The 20,180-nt window shown below is 43.6% G+C and overlaps 1 protein-coding gene and 2 pseudogenes across 1 annotated transcript; 2 read left to right on the plus strand and 1 right to left on the minus strand.

Moving 5' to 3' along the window:
• Window positions 1-4,972: 4,972 nt before the first annotated feature.
• LOC114505716 lies at window positions 4,973-5,905 on the minus strand (annotated as a pseudogene).
• Window positions 5,906-11,342: 5,437 nt separating this feature from the next.
• LOC118496635 (inter-alpha-trypsin inhibitor heavy chain H6-like) lies at window positions 11,343-16,452 on the plus strand. Its single transcript, XM_036016341.1, has 2 exons — window positions 11,343-11,597; window positions 16,219-16,452. The coding sequence occupies exons 1-2, from the start codon at window positions 11,343-11,345 to the stop codon at window positions 16,381-16,383; spliced, it is 420 nt and encodes a 139-aa protein (XP_035872234.1). The 3' UTR covers window positions 16,384-16,452.
• Window positions 16,453-17,176: 724 nt separating this feature from the next.
• LOC114505717 lies at window positions 17,177-19,026 on the plus strand (annotated as a pseudogene).
• Window positions 19,027-20,180: the final 1,154 nt, after the last annotated feature.

Here is a 20,180-nt window from a genome sequence, read left to right on the forward strand (position 1 = left end):
TATTATGCATCTTGGTTAGGAGTGGGAAGAGCCCTAAAGTGGTTTCTCCATTTATTTTTCATTTTCACCCCTAAGAGACCCTTTTAGAAACTTTTTGTCCTACTGGTCACTCATCATGGAATTTCAATGCCACAGATATACTGAATATGTTTAATAACTATATTTTTAAGGTATACATAAAAATTAAAAATTCAATACAGGGTTAATGACTAAAATGTTTAAAAGTTAAAAGTTGTAACTTAAAAAATGTTTAAGTTACAAAGTTGACCACTAACTTTGTAACTATTTGCTGAGCAACTTTAAATGTAAATTATATACATTGGAAAGCATGAAATTAATGATTTTTATATACCTGTGTGGTACAATTTATATAGCTATGGATGATAATAGCTGTGTAATCAGAATTTTATTAAAAATTCAAAACTTTTTTCCAGAAAAATAAAACAATTGACAATTTAAATTACTTTCATAAAAATTATTTTACTGAACTTTTAGGTATTGCTAATGATGTAATAGATGCTAGATATTTATGTATTGTCAACATTTTTTCTTTTCAGTACTTGACATAATGATGGATTGAATAACTTTTGTAGAATTAAATATAAGGCATTTTCATTTACTTCAAAATACAAAAATAGCACACAAAAGCACTGAGGATCAAACATAAAGACAGTGACATCCAGTAGGCATATGTAGGCCACTTCTCACCATATGACAATAAGTGATGGATTGAAAGTCTTCCAATCACAGTCATCTATTCGCCATGGTTTTGTAACTCTGATCTTGCTTACATTTTTTGTATGTTTCATGACCTCAATGTCATTGCTGCTCATGTCATACCCAGTTAGACAAATTAGATACTAGGTTATAAATGATGGGATTCAGTAAAGAATAAAGTTTTGTCAGGTAGGGTTGAAATTAGAGGGCCACAAACTATCATAGTAGCTGATTTTTCATTCCTCTCACCCAGAACCAATTTTAACCCTCTTGGAGGTGGTACCCACTCTCTTCCCCTCACGTCCATGTAGTGAATGTAAGCATTATAATAACGCTTTACCTGGAATAACTAAAACAACATAGAATGAATGCTGAATCGAGAGATGGGGAAGGAAGAGGATAAAATAAATATTTACTAAAGACCAATTGTCAGAAAAAATTTGGATAACAAACTTTTGCCCAAACTTACACTTTTAAAATGCCTTGGTCCACAGATGGCTTCAGAAGTGAATTTTACCAAAAATTCAAAGAAGAACTAACAGCTCTCCTCAAACTATTCTAAAAAATCCAAGAGAAGGGAAGACTTCCAGGCTCATTTTATAGGGTGAGCATTATGCTCATTCCAAAACCAGACAGACACTACAAAAGAAAGAAAATTAGCCCTGGCTAGTGTGACTCAGTAGATTGAGCATTGGCCTGCAAACCAAGGAGTCACCACCAGTTCAATTCCCAGTCAGGACACATGCCTGGGTTGTAGGCCACATACCCAGTAGGGGTGCACATGAGGCAACCACACATTGATATTTCTCTTCCTCTCTTCCTTCTCTTTCTAAAAATAATAAAATTTTAAAACAAAATGAAAATTATAGGCCAATATCCTTGATGAATATAAGTTCAAAAATCTTCAACAAAAGATTAAGCAAACCCAATTCAGTGATACATTAAAAGGATCATATACCATGATCAAGTGGATTTATTCCTGGATACAAGGCTGTTTCTGTAAATCAATTAATGTGATATACAACAAACAAAATGAAAAATAAAACACACATGATCATATAAATAGATGCAGAATAAGCATCTGACAAAATCCAACATCCACTTAATGATAAAAACTGTCAGCAAAGTGGGAATGGAGTAAACATGCCTCAACATAAAGGCCAGAAATGGCAAACCCACAGCTAACACTGTACTCAATGGGCAAAAGCCAAAAGCATTTCCCTTAAGATCAGGAACAAGACAGGGATGTCCATTTCACCACTGTTATTAAACATAGTATTGGAAGACTTAGCCATAACAATCAGACAAGTAAAAGGAATAGAAAGTAAATGAAGATTTGTAAATTTTTCATTTGTAAAGAATGAAGTAAATTCCAAATTGTAGATGAAGAAGTAAAACTTTCATTATTTGCAGATAACATGGAACTATATATAGAGAACCCTAAAGATTCCACCAAAACTACTATAACTGATGAATAAATTCAGTAAAGTAGCAGGATACAGAATAAATATTCAGAAAATTGGTTGTATTTTAATATACCAATAATAACTACTAGGAAGAGAATTAAGAAAACAATTTTATTTACAATTGCATCAAAAAATCCCTAGGAGTACATTTAACCAAAGATGCAAAAGACCTGTACTTGGAAAATTATAAGACACTGAAGAAAGAAATTGAAGAAGATACAAACAAATGGAAGCATATACCATGTTCATGGATAGAAAGAATTAACAAAGTTAAATGTCCATACTACCCAAAGCAAACTATAGATTCAATTCAATCCCTATCAAAATTCCAATAGCATTATTTTATATAACTAGAATAATTTAAAAAATTATGTGAAACCAGAAAAGACCCCAAATAGCCAAAGCAATATTGAGAAAAAAGAACAAAGTAAGTTTCACACTACCTGCTATCAAACTATTCTACAAGGTTATAGTAATCAAAACAGTGTGGTACTGGCATAAAAATACATAGATCAATGGTACAGAATAGAGAGCCCAGGAATAAACCCATGTTTATATGGTCAACCAATCTGTGACAGAGTAAGCAAGAGCATACAATGGGATTAAGATACTTTATTCACCAAATTGTGTTGGGAAAAGTGGACAGATACATGCCAATAAGTGAAACTAAAGCACCTTCTTATACCATATACAAGAATAAATTCAGAATGGATTAAAAAATGTAAGACTTGACAACAGTGTGGTGATTGCTGGGGGTGGTATAAGGGGACTAAACAGTAATGGGAAAATACAATAAAGATAAAAATGTAAAAATGATGGGACTTAGGACTCTCACTGAATCAGTGATCCTATCTGAATTATATAATACGAAAATTATGTGCTTGAAAACTTATAGAGATTGCTGTCAGACACTACGTTACCTTTGAGTGTTCATTTTGTTGTAGTGTGAGCTTCTAATGTTCATATTAAACTCTTAAGTCGAATTAAGCATACCTGGTTTTGGCAGTGTAGCCATAACTTTCTGATATAGTAAGAACAATATTGGTGACCTGAAATTAAATCATGCCAAAGTTTTGATAAAGAACTTAAATATAAGACTCGAAACCATAGAAATCCTAGAAGAACATATAGGCTGTAAAAACTCTGACATTTCTCTTAGTAATATATTTTTTCTTACATATCTTCTTGGCAAGGGAAACAAAAGAAAAAAGGAAATAGGACTACATCAAACTAAAAATTTTTTTGCACAGCAAAGGAAACCATCAACAAAACAAAAAGGTAACCTCCTGATTGGGAGAAGCTATTCATCAGTGATACATTTTATAAGGGGTTAATAACCAAAATTTATACAGAACTCATACAACTCAATGCCAAAAACAAAAACAAAAACCAAACAAACAAAAAAAAGTCAGAGGACCTAAATAGACACTTCCCCAAAGAGAACATTCAGATGTCCAGTAGGCTTATGAAGAGATGCTCATCACTGCTAATCATCGGAGAAATGCAAATGAAAACCACAGTGAGCTATCAGCTCACAGCTGTTATCAGTAAATCCACAAACAGCTCTGGCTGGTGTGGCTCAGTGGATTGAGTGCTGGCCTGTGAGCCGAAGAGGCTCATTGCTAGTCTAGGGCACATGCCTGGGTTGCCTGAGAGGCAACCACACATTGATGTGTCTCTTGCTCTCTTCCTCCCTCCCTTCCCCTCTCTGAAATAAATAAATAAAATCTTTTTAAAAATCCACAAACAAGAAGAGTTGGAGAGAAGAGAACCCTTGTGCACTGTAAGTGGAAATGCAAATTGGTGTGACCACTATGGAAAATAACATGGAAGATCCTGAAAAAATTAAAAATAGAGCTACCTTATATTCCAACAATTCAACTTCTGGGTATATATCTGAAGCCCAAAACTAATTCAAAAAGATATATGCACTTTTGTGTTCATTGCAGCATTATTTATAATAGACAAGATATGGAAGCAACACAAGTGCCCATGAATAAATGAGTGGATAAAGAAGTGGTGGTAATTTATACAATAAAATATTAGTCATCCATAAAAAGAATGATATCTTACCATTAGCAACAACATGGATGGAACCAGAGGGTATTATAGTAAGTGAAATAAGTCAGACAGAAAGACAAATACTATATATGGTTTCATTTATATGTGGAATCTAAAAAAGAAAATAAATGAACAAACAAAATAGAAAGAGGCTCATAGATACAGAGATCAGACTTATGGGAGCCACATGGAAGGGTGTTTGGGGGACTGGGTGAAAAAGGTGAAGCAATTAAGAAGTACAAATTGGTAGTTACAAAGTAGAGAAATGTAAAGTATTGCATAAGGAATATAGTCAATAATATTTTAGTAACCCTGTGTGGTACCAGGTGGGTACTTGAATTATCAGTGGGATGACTTTATAAATGATATAATTCTCCAACCACAATTGTGTATACCTGAAACTAACATAAAATAATATCAAATGTCAACTGTAATTGAAAAATAAAATTAAAAAATATGAAAATGCCTAGGTCCATCCCCACCTCCCACCCTCGATGCTATGCCCCTTTGGCTTTGTCCATGTGTCCTTTATACATCTTCCTTGACGACCTGTCCCAAATGGAGACAACTGTACTTGAACAACAATAAAAAGAGAGAGAGAAAATACCTAATACTTAAACCTAAATACCTAATATCTAATACCTAAAGAGAGAGAGATAAAAAAAATACCTAATTGCCAAAAAAATGTGTTTTTCCCCCTGGGGGAAAAATGCCTTCATCCGACATAATGCTACTTATCCATGTATAATCATCATTCACCCTTTCTCCAAAAGATCACCCTCAAATTTCATCACCTACTATCTCCAGCTCCAATTTCAGAAATTTTGGGGTAATATCCTTTCTTCTTCCAATACCTTGCCATCCCTGCTAGATATGCTACAAATTATGAATTAAACTATACAGTGAACCACTACTCACACATTGTATTCTCTAATGGGGTGAAGATGAGGTGAATGAAAATAAATTGAGAGAGAGAATGTGAGAGCAAGGAAGCCCATAGTCATTAGATCATTCTTGCCTCTTCCATTGTGAAATGTGTTCCTGACCAGAAAAAATGTTTTACGAGATATTTCAACAGTTTATAAAGTGTATTGTGGTGGATGTTTCTTTTTTATGTATAAAAGAATGTATTAATTCTTGCCGTTAGAATCTGTAGAGACTATACATGATTTAGAAATGAGACTACGCAACACTGGCCAAAGAAGAATGGTCCACTCTATGCTTCTCTTTTGTCTGGTAACTCAGGTATATAGTGTCATTAACTATGACCATTATTGCTTGTCTCCTCACATTATTTTTATTCATGTATTCACCATAGTTTACTTTCCCTTCCACATAAATTCAAAACCCCTTTTGCACATGCAGACATGCCACATCTCTGAGGCCTGGTGGGAATACTCAAATTCTGTGCCATGTTGCCTTTTGACTGGCATCACCCATTTGGTATGCTTCAGTTCCTCCTGATTTCCACATCTCATTTGTTGCTAGAGAAAATATTGTGACTGGTTTTCCCCTTCCACCTGTCTTATGATAAGGTCCTGACCCACTTGCCCAAATAACTGCACACAATTCAGTGATCTTTCGAGAACCAAGCTGTTGGCTATTTCAGACTCATATCTTACCAGCTGATGAAGCACCTGTTATACAGGTCTTCAAAACATTGCTTCTATTTTTTCCCTTCAATGTAATCTTTAGTCTTTTCCTGATGCTCCCATTGTGTTGTGTGGGATATTTAAATGGTGTATAAAGGATATAAAGAAACTAGAAAATCTGACGATGATGGTAAGAAGCACTGCAGGCAGGGTAGGCAAATCCATTCAAGAACACATGATTATTTCAGAAAGGATAGGTTGATGCCCACTCCATGATGGAAAGGGTCCAGTGTAATTCTCACGTCACGTGAGAACTTGCTGGTCTCCCCAGGGAATGGTGACATATGGGGTTCCTGCTGTGGAGAAACTGAGCACTCAGCAGTGTTGGTAGCCTAGTCAACCTAAGTGAAGGTAAGTCTGCGTTGAACCCCTCTGTAACACTCACCCCTTCTACTATGGCAAGTTTGTTCATTGGCTCATCAAACAAACACTGGTCTATTGACAGATTTTCACAGGGTGGATTATCATGCTCTTCTTGGTAAACATTTAGATGGGGCACAAATATTCTCACACTCAGCCCATCCTGAGAGATCCATTCACTTACTCCTATATATATAGATGAAGATGTTAGACTGTGCCTTGCACATAATAAATACTCTTTAAATATTTTGCTGCATTATTGTTGTTGCTATCAGTTCTCCAATATTGTTCCTTCCCAGCCTGATCGCCTGGCAGAATGTTCATTGCTATTGATCAGTGCCCCTGGCCAGGTCACTTTGTGGATAGAGATCAACCAGATGCTTGCCTCTGAGTTTTGCCTCCTAGGAAGACTTCCCTTCCTTCCTTCCCATCAGACTTGCACCTGAGTGGGGCCATAACACAACAGCTGTCAACTACCAGCTAGCTCCTGCCTACCATGAAGTGCCATCTGCAAACCATGCTCCTGGGTTTTTTTCTTCTTCTTCAGTAAGTTTGTTATTGGGACCTTGCCGCAAGGACCTATGTGTGAGCTGAGGGAGAGAAAGCAATGTAACAGGAGCAGGCGCTATGAGGGTGAGCCTCCCATAGCTCACTTGTGCTTTTAGGACCTGCTCCACAGTGATTTTGGTTAAACCACCACCCTTTGGTGATGGAGTGTTGTTACTGCCTGCCCAACTTTATGGCTTGGTGGATCACATGGCACCAAGGCCAGGATCGCCAGGCAGCCCAGGTAGCATAGTCATCTGGGGTCACATGGTTAGGCATTCAAAGTTTACCAGGGCCAGTAATTCAATTTTGATAATCGTCAGGTGCCAGGAATTGTTTTTCAAAAGGAGTAGTTATTGGGCAAAGGGCAAGGCTTTTCTCCAAAACTGTAGAGGCCTGTGCTTTGATTCTCCAGTTGGGGCTCTCCAGAGGTTCAGTGCAGCATCCCAATCTGTCAGACACTCACTCAACTCAATAAGGCATGTACATGTATTCCACAAACATGTATTAGTAACTGCAGGGTTTAAAGCCAGTCCTGAGTGCCAGGGTGTCCTGTTCTCAAGACACAATCAGTGCAGGGAGGGAAACAACAACAGCACCAAGAGAAACCACACAGGGCCGTGGGAGCCCAGATGAACAAGGGATTCACTCTCCTTCTGTGTATACGCATGTTACTAGTCACAGATGGTGTGTGAGGAACATCTTCACAAATGCAGAGACACAGGCACACATTTAGAAGCAGAAACATGGGCATTGTGTACACATATCCTAATGGTGCATTCTGAGTCAGCAGGCAGTGTGTTCTGATGGAAGGAGCCCTTGGCTGGGAGGTAGGTGATGGGGTTAAACTGCTCCAGCTCCCTTACACAGTCCCCATGTGCCTGGGATGCGTCCCAGCACCTCTCTGGCCTTGGATCTCCTGCCTGTAAGATGTGAACAGCATGAGGTCGCCCAGCCTGGTCTCTGTGAGTGGAGATCAGAGAGTGTATGGGCAGCACCCAGAGCTGAGAGCTGCTGTGACTGATGTGGGTGACAGTCCATGGGAAATTGCATGGTGCACTGTGCCCATGAGCGTGAAGGTTGGGCTAGGCAGTGTGTGCACATGCTCACATTTGTGTGGAGGGAGGCATGCCATTTGTAGATGGCCACATGTCCAAACTGGGTGCTGAGCTATGCAGGCAAGGCCATGGCCAGCCCCAGCTAGGAGACCCCTGGCTGTTGGTGGTGCCACAAGGTGGGGCTGATGCCTCCAGTGGCCTCTGACTCTGCTGTAAGGAGTGAGAGAGGTGAAGAGTCAGAGGTCAGGGTCCATCTCGAGAGGAGGCTGGCAGTCTGAAGGCAACTGAAAGGGAGCCACAAGGATGCAGCTGCTGGTGAGGTGCCTTGCCTGTGGCACCACCACCTGTGGCAGTGGGGGATGCTGAGAGGCAGGCAGAAAGGCCTGGTTTTCAGTCCTGGCTCCAGCTGTGTGTGACCTGGGGCTGCTCTCTGTTCCTGTATGGGGCTCAGCCTCCTCATCCACAAACTGGTGACAGTACTGTCCAGCCCCCAGAGCTGCTGTGAAGATTAAATGAGGCCACACAGATGCAAACAGATGGTGCTGTGACTGTGCACAAGTGTCCCATAAAAGAGGGTACTCACTCCACCCCACTTCCCACTTGTCCCATCCCCAAGCGATTCCCTCCAGCAAGAACCTGTGCTAACAAGCCCACGTTCAGGGCTGAACCCTGGGGAGGATGTGTCCTTTTATTGAGCCAGCACCCATAATGCTTGGCTGGATAGAAGGGGCTCTTGCCATAGAGTCAGAGATTGGCCAGTACTGAGAGAGATGGAGCCCAGGGCCTGCTGACCTACCTGGGGGCAGGAGAGGATAGGGGAAGGCTTCCTGGACCAGGCTGTAGAGCAGGAGCATGGGGCTCTCTTTGCCTACTGTCCTTGGGCTGAGAGATCACAATAACCTTAGATGCAGCCTCTTAGGTTGTGTACTCCCACTGTGCCATCATACATAGACAGAGTGGGGTATGACGTGGATGTTCCTGAGATCGTAAACTGTGCCTCTTGCTGTGGTGTTGTGCCTGGGTCTCTATGTAGTGTGTGCCCTCATCACAGATCTTGCTGTGGGCCTGCACAAGCAAGAGCAAGTGCACCTTGGGGCTGAAGTTGGGGTTTCTTTGTTCCTCTCCATTTGCTCCTCTAGGCCCTCTCTCCACCCATGTCCATCCCATTTTGTGCCCCAGGAGGCTGACTTTTGTTGATTGTATCATCTGGGCTCCCTTGTTCTGCCAACAAGAGACATTGGCTTGCAATTGGGGGCGTTCACTGTGAGAGTTTGGGCTATGTATTTTCATGCTTCCCTATCTACTGGGTTGTGCTTTGGATGTGTCCAAGTTCCCAAGTTCCCTCCCCCATGGTTATAAATTTGGCCACTTTCTTACAACTGCTCCCTTTCCTTCATCCCTCCATTCTTGAGGTAGAAATGGCTTTGTGTTGATGCAGTCCTTGAGGATATACCCAACCTTTGTGGGTTTCCTTAACCCTGTTCACACCTCTGAAAATTATGTCTTACTAGTTTATCTTCACATTACTCATGGAGTGTGCCATCTGTTTTTGGGAGCATTCTGATTGACACAGAGAGTGAATGTGAGTGTAAAAGGAAATCAGTGAGTAAAGAGAAGAGTGGGTGAATGTACAATAATATAAGTAACTGCATGAATGAATCAGTAAATAAGTGTGAATGAGGGATGACAGAATGAGTTGCTCTGTGAAACTTTCCCTATTTATTCTGCTAGGTGTTGTGGAAGCCACACTGGCTAAATCTGTCTCTCCTCTGGAATCACCACCAGAATGGAAGGGCAGTGGGAGGACAGTATAAAGTGCAGGATGTCCTTGACGATATCTTCTCAAGCACCGTGAGACTGGGAGATGTCTTGGCTGCCAGCCTTGCTCAGATTCCAACTAGAGGCGTTTGAAGGCCAGACTGGCTACATCAGAATCACTATGTAAGAAATACAGATTCTTGGGCCTTATATTCTGGAGTCCACTTTGGAAGGTGGGGGAGTGGCCCAAGGGTCTGTCTCTGAGCAGTTTGCAGATGAAGGTGATGTCTGGCCAGGTCAGAGAGCCACTCATCTGGCCTACCCACCTCCTCTGAGACATGAGTGGACAAGCACAGAGAAATCACCCAGGTCACGTGGCCACCCTCACCAAGCTGTTGAGCTTGGAGTTCCTGCTTAATCTGACCCTGGTAACCCAGAGTGACGGTGTGGTACTCGCAGAGGAGAGACGGACACACAGACGTGGGTTCCAGTCCCAGCATTGACCTTCCCCTATGGTAGGGGTGCAGGCAAATCACTCAAATGCCCTGCCTCACTTTTCCCATCTGCGCAATGAGGACATGCCATCCGTGGCCCAGGACCATGGTGAGAATTTGAGAAAATTCCTCCCTGCAAATCACTGGTGCAGAGTATGAAGATTTGATGATAACTGCGATCGTTGGAATTATCGAGCAATTCCTAAGAGCCAAGTATGGTGCCAAATGCTTTACGTGAAGTTGCATTTAATCCCCACAAATGCTGTCTATGAAACAGGAGCTACTACTGTTCCTTTCCGCAGATGGGGAGACTGAGGCTTAGCGAATGTGAATAATTTTCCGGGGCCTCACAGGCAGCCTCAGTCCTTAGAGCGTGCACTCTTACACCCTAAGCTAAAAATGGCAGCTCCCTCCCTCTTCTCCTTAAAGGTTAAAACAGAGGGTAGAGCCGATCCTGTGGGGGATAAAAACAGAACAAAGACCTCTGAAAGGAAGGAAGTCAAGGGAATGTATGTAAGCAGGCTCCTCAGAGAGCATGGGCCCTCAGTTTGCCCCTAAGCTTCCTGACAGCTGTAGCAGAAAGGGGTGGGGTGGCAGAATTCCCAAGTTTCCATTTTCTGGGGGGTGGGGGAGGAGGCACAGAGACATGTTTAAATGGACATTTGTCTTGGACTGAAATTCCAGAGGAGTTGATCTTATGGCCAGCTCAGCAAACATCCGGGGCCAGAAATTCATCTGTGTTTTCATGAGGCACTAAAAGGCATTTTCACACACGTGATTCTGAGAGTCAGAGGCACAGGGGAAGAAAACACACGAAATTCTATCCCAGAGGAGAACCTTGACAGACTGCAACTCCCCACAGCAGTAAGGAGCACAAGAGGAAACCTAGACCCTGTCTGTGGGTCTGCGTCTCTCCATGACACACTACACACACCCTCTCTGGCAGGAGACCCAGGCTGCTTGTCTACCCAGGGACATGACCCTGGGCATCAGGATGGATGGCAAAGGAGCCAGGGCATAGTTGTGCAGGAGGGTCAGACTGCCAGAGCCTGGGAGCTGAAGGGAGGGCTGGGTTAGCCAGGCTGGGTGGGCTTGCTGGAAGAGGCAGAGCAGGCAGAGTTGGTTTCAGGATTTGGAGAGGAAGGAGCGTGGCACTGGGGCAGGTGAAAGGGCATTGTAGGCGGGAGGAACAGCAGGTGGTGCCAAGGTTACTTCTCAACCTCCCTAGACATGGCTCCTTTTGACGTCCCCTTGCTTGGCTTTCCGCTAGTGAGCCCCCCATACCATCCCACCCCAACCCTCCCCACCCATACAGGAGAGGCTGACTCGCCCCCATCGACCAGAATCGAGAGGGGAGAGACCTGTGTCCGAGTCACCTTCTGCCCGACACTGCAAGACCAGTCTACCTTCTCCAGCTCGGGTATCATGGCCGACTTTGTGGTCCAGTACGATGTCGTCATGGAGGACATCATTGGCGACGTGCAGGTGAGGTGGCTGGGGGAATGCAAAGATCATGAGCTCTGGAGTCACACGGGTCTGGGCAACAATCTAGCCCCCAGAAGCTGCTCATTTCATTCGCCCTAAGGATCAGTGAGGACTAGTGCACACGAACCAGATGTGTGGTGATACATGACTTCACATGTGGGGAGGCACGTGTGTTCGTTCACCCAAAGGGTTGGGGACCTGGAACTGTAGAAATTGAATCAAGCTCCAAATGAATCTGTTCCTAATTGAATCAAGCCATAGCCCACTCTTAACCAATCCTCTTGGAAGGTGAACTACTGGCCAGTAATAGGTCTCTCACACTTATGGGCTCTTGCACTTTCTGCAGCTCTGATACTCCTATCTTCATTCGCACTTTCTTGGTACCTCCATGTTTCAAAAAATCTCTTTGCCTCATTTGAGCCATCTGCCCAAATAGGTACCTCTTAAAATCTGAGCTCCCACGCTCATGATAAACAAGCAGAGGTCTCTTGCACTACTAAGGAGTGGAGCGCTGATCCAAGACCCTTGGCTTAATGAGAACAATTGCACAGCAGCCTGAGATGTCTGGTGCAAGCCAGCCTTTTCTGCCACACCTGTCACTGCCCACAGCACACAATGACCCTCCGGCTGCCACCCCCATCATGCCACACACCTTTCTTCCAAAACACCTGAACCTGCCGTTCATCTCTGTGTGAACATTCGTTCATACTATCTGCTGTCCTGTGCACATCTTCTCCCTCCTTTCCCCACTGGTCAGTGTCCTCCTTGTCCTTAAAGACCTGGCTCAAACGCCACCTGCCTGATGACCACACCCACCCACAATTCTGCTCTCTTCTGGGAGCCAATAGAGTGCTTTGGTTATACCTCTCCTCATGCACTTACTTATTCCTCAATTCACATGTGGGCACATTTCCACCCAGTGGAGCTACTTGAGCCCAGTCCTGTCCCCACGGACTCTGAGAACTCAGAAAAGAGTTGGACACAGAACCTGTTCTCCCTCCAGAATGTCCCGGCCCTGAGGGGCCAGGCACATAGAGCCTCAACAGTCATAAAACGTCCGAAGTGTGTGCATAAATCTGGAATGGGTGATGTGCAGACATCGCCGAGGAGTGTTCTAAGCCTTCCTAAAGGGGTCGGCCTTCAAATTAACATGGGAAAAACAAATAGAGTCTGCCTCCACCTGGGCAGATAGGTTGGTGGGAATTCCATGCAGAGAGAGGAGAAAGCACGTGCAGAGGCACAGGGTTTGGCATATCCAACCTGCCAGGCAGGGGAAATAAAAGTAATTTGCCCTGTCAGAATAGGAGCTGAGGGTACCCTGCCAGTAGGTGGCAGCAGGGGCCTTGACCTAGTGTTCTGTGGGGCATGTGTGGAGGTATTTATCTGCTTCTTTCGTTTTTACCTTTTTCACTATTGCCTGGAGTGGAGAAGCAGGTAGAATAGGTGGAATTATAGGCATTAAATAATATGACCCATACTCCCACCCACTGTGTGGCTTGACTCCTGCATATCCTCACCAGGAACCCCTGAGGCAGGTGAGGAGAACACCTACCTTTCCTACTCAAGTATGCCCATTCTTCAAAGGCCAGAACATGCACCCCTTTATTCAGTCAGTCAGGACTGCCTGGGAAGCTAGTGTGTGTCACACCCACTGCTGGCTGGTGTGGGAAACCTGCGGCGAGTCATGCACAGGTCCTATTCACTGTCTCCAGGTGAAACACAGAGAGACAATACTGACACAAGAGGAGAAGTGCTCCTTCAGTGACAACACGAGTTATGATGGAAGCCATGGTGAGGGGAGAAGGTGGCCAAGGAAGGCACCCTGGAGGAAGCAGAGGGGTCTGTGAGAGAGCAAAGGCATTCTAGCAAACTGAGGGCTGCATGACACAAAGAAGAGAGGCTGGAAATATCCAGGGGTGCGTAGGGGAAGTACAAGGGGGTCGGAGTTCCTGAAGCCCTGATTTCAGGCCCAAGAAATGGTAAGAGGTGAGACCAAAGGCTGCGAGTGCTGCAGGCTCATGAGAAGGGACGTGCGATTTGTCTTAAGGTGATGAGGGAGCCAAGAGTGAGCATAACATTATGAGTTTGTTTAGAAAGGCCACATCGAGCAGGAGCTGCAAAGATGTATGCACAGAAGGGGCCACAACAGAAGCAGGGAAGCATGAGAGAAAGAAGGCCTGAATTGGGGCTGTGTAAGTTTGGGTGGGAGAGGAGGGGTGGACCTAAGATATCCAGCAGGTCAAACCAGGAGGGCTGGGTGGCTGGTGGAATGTGGGAAGGAGGAGCCCGGGAGCCTTCAGGAGTGACACTCAGGTTTGTATCTGGAGTGACCACGTGGATAACGGTTCCTTAGATGACAAAGGCACACAAGGGCAGGATGGGCAGTGGAAAATGAATTTATCATCTGGGCAGGATCCACTGGAAGCAGCTTCAGACCTCAAAGGGAACAGGTTCAGTGGTGAGTGCACATGCAATTGTTACACGGGAAGAGTGGAAAACATTGGACTGGAGAAAGAGATGTGAAGTTGCCAGTGGAGATTCGGCAGCTGACGCCAAGAGAGCTAGCCAGAGGACCTGGGGAAGATGCATAGAGCCAGAAGAGCAGACCTAGGAGGGCAGTTGCTGAGGTCTGAGATTCCCATTCAAGGAGCTATTGATCTCAGCCCTCAGGGTATCCAGCCCCACCAACTGCCCACAGCCTGCTCAGAGCTCTAAATCCCCACCACGTCCCTCCATTGTGCTACACAAACATAATCATTTTCTTGCATGCCATGATTCCAAACTATTGGGAAGCACTGCTTAAGGGATGGGGGAGAAAATGCAGCCTAAGAAAGAGACTAAAGTAGACAGACCAGAGAGGTGGTAGGAAAATAAGGAGAGTTTCCCATCTCCCAATCGCAGGGGCAAAGGTTCTTGAAGAAAGCAGAAGTAATCCTCAATTGTGAAATTCATCAGGGTGGTGCAGTTCGGTGAGAACTGAAACAGAGCCGCTGAGTTTGGAAACCGACTAGTCATTGTTGCCTTTAGTGAGGAAAGGATCATGGTATGGCGGAGGTGGGATGCAGTCTGTGGTGGGCAGAGGAGTAAAGTGGAGATTAGAAGAGCCTTGCAGGTGCCAACCTCATCACCATGGCGTGCTACAGGGAGGAGAGAAGCTGGCTTGAAGTTCAGGCAGGATTGGGATCAACGGGCTTTGTCTTGGTGGTTGGAAAAGACACACCATGTTTATATTCTAAAGAAGACCTTGTGTGGTTTGTGGGCTGGGTTGGAGGGCAGGGCCTGACTGGTGGAGAAGGTGCTGGAGGCTAGGGGTACATGGGACCTTTTTGTCTTTCAGTAGAGAGAGGAGGTGTGGGACCTGAGCAAGGGTTGGGTGGGCAGTCCAAGGAACAGGGCCTGGGGGCCTTCATTTTCTTCACGAGGAAGGGAAAGAGACACGTCTGAGAGTAGGAGGGAACGACAGCTGAGGTCAGTGTGAGAGGGTGGTGACCCGGGTCATGCCTCTTACCTAGAGGATGTGAGGTGTTGGGGCCACTGGTGAGCCTGGGCCCACCGGGAGGAGGGGATGTGATTTTCCCCGAGGCTCCCAGTCACCCAGGTAGGGGAGGAACAGAGGAGAAGGACTGCTGGCCTCTGCCTCTGGCCTGGGCAGTTGCAGGGTGGTCGACCCAGGCCTTTGGCAACTGCTGTGGAGTGCCAGGAGAAACTAGACACAGAGCCTGCACAGGCGCTTGCGAATTCACTCAAAGGCTGGGGTGGAGGGAAGACGGAGATGTCCTCCCAAATCTTCTGGGATCCCCTGTGAGAGGAGGAGATAGTGTGTCCAGCCTGGTGAGCAGAGAGTGCCTGAATGGCAGAGAGGACAAGAAGCTGTTTATTCCAGGGCAGAGCCAGCTTCAGTCTACTGGGCAGCTCAGACCCTCAGCAAGCCCACACTTCTCTAGGCTGAGCTGACACTGGTCCTGGGGGCCCTCCCAGCTCCCCCCTCTCCTTCCCTCAGCCGCCCCAGCCCCCAGGCTCAGCAGAGGGAACTCGCAGTAGGAGGAGGGGGCAGCAGCCAATCACATCCCCCACAGCCTTAGGCATCTGCACCTGGTCTAACCAATCCCCTCTGAACAAACAGCTCACCCGGCCTCCGCTCCCTCCTCCCCTCCCTGGTCTGCCCAGCAACAGCAGAAAGGAGGTTTGAGGAGAGGAGAGGGAGGCCCTGCAAACTCCCAGCCCCTGGCAGCAATGGAGCTGGGCCCCAGGCTCACTCTATAGAGGGAGGTTAAAACAATAGTTACAGTTCCTGGAGCCCAGGCAAAATGTCCCTAGGGGCCCTCTGGACTGTGCAAGCCCAGCTCTCATGGACAGGAACTCACATATTACAGAGATCCTGCTCCTTGGAGCCTTGGGCCCCAAGCCAGTCTCCACAGCTCTGGGGCAGGTCCTAGACTGTCTGAACTGAAGAGACACAGTTCTGGTGGACACTGAAGAAACAATCGCACAAATGCCTATTTAACTAGAAGCGGTGATAAGGCCTAGGAAGGAAAAGAGCTGTTTGTTGTGTAGGAGAATAAGAGGGGACCTGGTTTAGACCAGCTGTCACAGTTCTTGTGGTTTCACTTCTTTTGTGCAGATTTACGACGGCTATTTTATTCATTACTTTGCCCCCAGAGGCCTTCCACCTGTTGAGAAAAACGTGGTGTTTGTTATTGACGTGAGCGGCTCCATGTTTGGTACCAAGATGAAGCAGGTAATGAGAAACTTAGGACCTTCCCTACCTCTTCTTTTTGAATCTTAGCAAGCAGAGATTGCTGGAACATTGGTTTCCTGGGGCCAGAGACCCTATCATCCCTTTCCCTAGGATCTTATTTGCCTGGGCCGAAGTCAGGGTCCTCAGAAAGTTATTGGACATTAAAACTGTGTAAAGTTAGGTTTCTTTGAGCTCATAAAACTCCAAATACGTAAGCCTAATTATCTTATGTTGAGAGCAAGTTTTAAACCTCTGACCCATAGTCTTGTGTTCTCCTTTGTACAGTGTACTGTTAAATTGATATAGGAAATACTTAATTTGATATTATATTTTTTCATTTTAAAAAACATTTTGACTGAATTAAAAGACACATCTCTAGAAGGTTTGTTATCTGAGGAAGAAACCTAAAATAATGAACATAATATATTAAAGTGTTAGAAACATGTGGCAGAAAGACAAATGGTGCAGTATATTCTAATAGGTGAGGAAATGATCAATTAGGGAAAACAATGAGAACTATATTTAAGTACACTTTTTATAAATGTTGAAAAGAATGGAAATGAAGAAATATCAAGAGCATCATGAGCAAGAAGTATTATCTTTTAGGGATCAACAATACATCTTATAAATGAACTTTGAAAAGAAACTATGGAAACTAGATGCTATGGGATTACTTTTCAAAAAAATATGTTTATAGATGTTTTAGAGAGAGAGGAAGTGGAGGGAGAGAGAAACATTGATTGGTTGCCTCCTATGTACACCCCAAGTGGGGATGGAACCCACAACCTAGGTGTTTTTCCCAGCCAGGAATCGAACCCCCAACATTTTGGTGTATGGAACCATGCTCCAACCAAGTGAGACACACTGGCCACAGCTGGAATGAGTTTTTTAAGTAGGTAGGAAATAAAATAACCCAAGGTATTGTTTTGTACCCAACAAAAATGTGCTTCAAAAACAATAATGTTTTTAGACAAGTACTGGCAGAATTTAACTCCCTCAAACTACATAATATATCAAAGGTGTTCTTTAAGATAAAATAAAATGAACCAAGTTGGATAAACAGAATTATAGGAAAGAGTGAAGATTTCTTGGAAAAGATACACACACACACACACATCAATTTGTAAATATAAAAGAATACTGACCATTGTAACACTATTTTTATAGCATGTAGAAGCAAAAGATATTAAAGCAATAGTGTAAAGTGTGTGAAGGTGGTAAATGGAGCAATGGTTTTATGGTTCTTTCATTCTTTGGGAAGTGATTAAACTACTAAGTTAAGGTAGACTATAATAAGGCAAGAATGTATATTGTAATATATTGGGTAAAGAGAGCAACAATAATACAACATTATATAACTAAAATCCTAGTTAGCAAGATAAAGTGGAACAATACTATTCCAGTTAACCAAAATAAGACAGAGAAGGATTACTTAAAATAAACGATGTCTTTATTATATTAAATATAAGTAGACCTCACTTCATGGAAAAGATGAAAAGTGATAGAACTGTGACCAGGCAGCATCTAAGGAGCTAGATCACTAGCCCACCACAAAAAGTTCTGTTAAAAGTCCCTGCAGAAATACATAAATTCAGATTAAGCAAGGCAAGGTGGGAAGGATGGATCTGCAGGTCTTCCAAGTGCTCTGTTTTCAGAGGAAGAAGTTACAATATACTGTATACAGCTTCATTTCACATGAGAGCCCTGCGTGAAACTTGTGAAGCAGTGAAAGCCTGTGGGTGTATAGTATTATCTAGAAAGTTAGCAACAAAATGGAAGGTGGTTTCTACAAAAGGTATGAATAGTGGTGTGATGAAGAAAACTACCAGTCCTTGCCCTGCTAGCCTGACCTATGTGACTGTTATGCAACAGGTAAAGTTCACAGTATTTGCCTTTGAAGGCAGCAACAGCTTACCCTTAGGGCAGGTACAACAGGATTCAGAGATCTTGACAAAGTGCACCAAACTACAGCAATTAATATATGGCTTGCAGGTGTATTATTTCTTTTTTTTAAAGATTTTATTTTAGAGAGGGAAGGGAGGGAGATAGAGAGGCAGAGAGAAACATCAATGTGCGGTTGGTTGCTGGGGTCATGGCCTGCAACCCAGGCATGTACCCTGGTTGGGAATTGAATCTGCGACACTTTGGTTCGCAGCCCGCGCTCAATCCACTGAGCTACACCAGCCAGGGCGCAGGTGTATTATTTCTTAATTTGCTTAATGTATGATATCCATTTTATAAAGCAAGGGATGATTTAACATCTTTGGCTCAAATTATGACAATTTGTATATCCAGAGAAACTAGCCAGGCTGCTAAAACCTTTGGCAAATCAGTATTGTGTAGAAAAGAAGTTTCAGTACCAATACTTAAGAAAACTTTGTGAGATGCTCAGTGGTATAGATTCTAACACTCCCAAATTAACAAGTGATATACGAGAGCCTGCTTCTCATGACCCAGCTTTTCAGAGGAGACTGATCATAGAGCTTCTCACCTCATACAAAGACACCTCAAGCACAGCCCTCTGGGAATCTATTATATAAAGGGAACAGAAATGGCTGTGGGGGTTGTTTTGGTGCATATATTACCAATCTAGAAGGCTGGGACAAGGTATCTGATGAAGCTTATGACGTGCTTGATAAAATTCTATATCTAAATCCAACTTCAAGAATAACAGCAGAGCTTTGGAGGTGAATCCCCTGTCTCTTTTACTTGCTGCAAGTAAATAAAACTATCTTGGGATAAAAAAAAGCATTTACTTATATGTTTTTGTAAAAATAGATAGACCTTAAACATAAGGATACAAAAAGGCTAAAACTAAAAGGATAACTAGTGTGTTTATATTATTTTCAGGCAAAATAGACTTTGAATTTAGAAATACTACCACATATAAAGAATATTTGATAATGATAAAGGGATACATTCAAGTGGAAAATATTTAGAAATTGGAATGCAGTCATTATACAATTTTGAAATATATAAAACAAAAATTGATAGAAACAAATTTACAATGAAATTAGAGATTTTAAACATGCTCTTTTGTGTAACTAATAAAACAATTGGTTAACAAATATGTAAAGATATAGGTTATTGGAATAACAATATCGAGCAGTTTGACATAAATTATATTTCTAGAATAATACCCCAAATGATAGCAGAACACATTTTTTTCTTGTTTTCTTCTTGTTTTTATTTATTTATTTTTCAATTAAACCTTACATGCAATATTAATCTATATTAGTTTCACACTACAGCACAGTGCTTAGACAAATCATGTACTTTGCAGACCGCTCCCCCTGATATTTTAAGAACCCAACTGGATTGGAGATCCAAGTAGAGAAGTAACTGAAAGCTACAGTAACCTCCTCTCTGGACCAAGTTGAAATTACAACTAAATTGTGGAGAAATCATCTTGAATAACCAAATGAACACTAGCTGGAGAGAAGCCTTATAACCATGGACAGACAGAAGAAAACACTCCAGCACAACATGACTGGTAGGGAGTGCAGAGGAGAGGCAATACAGCTGGTTAGACTCCCATGGGTGGCAGCTGAAGTGCCAGAGGGATATTTCAGCAGCCAGGGGGGGTTCCCTCTGAGAAGTGTAGGGTATGAACCACAAGCTTGGCTCCTCAGCCTACAGCATCAGAGCCATAAAGGAAGCCAGGTAACATCCAGCTGTGAAAAGCAGCAGGGGTACTGCCAGTCTGGGAGAGATGGCTAGAGATACAGAGAGCCTTTTATAAGGCCAAAGCACAAAATTTAATTTGCAGCCACTTACCCTGAGTGCCAATAAAGGAGGGCAGAGTGGACTAGAGATGCTTGAGGAGAGTCTGGGGTTGGTGGCTG

Source organism: Phyllostomus discolor, chromosome X (genome assembly GCF_004126475.2).
Source record: "Phyllostomus discolor isolate MPI-MPIP mPhyDis1 chromosome X, mPhyDis1.pri.v3, whole genome shotgun sequence".
Lineage (NCBI taxonomy): Eukaryota > Metazoa > Chordata > Mammalia > Chiroptera > Phyllostomidae > Phyllostomus > Phyllostomus discolor.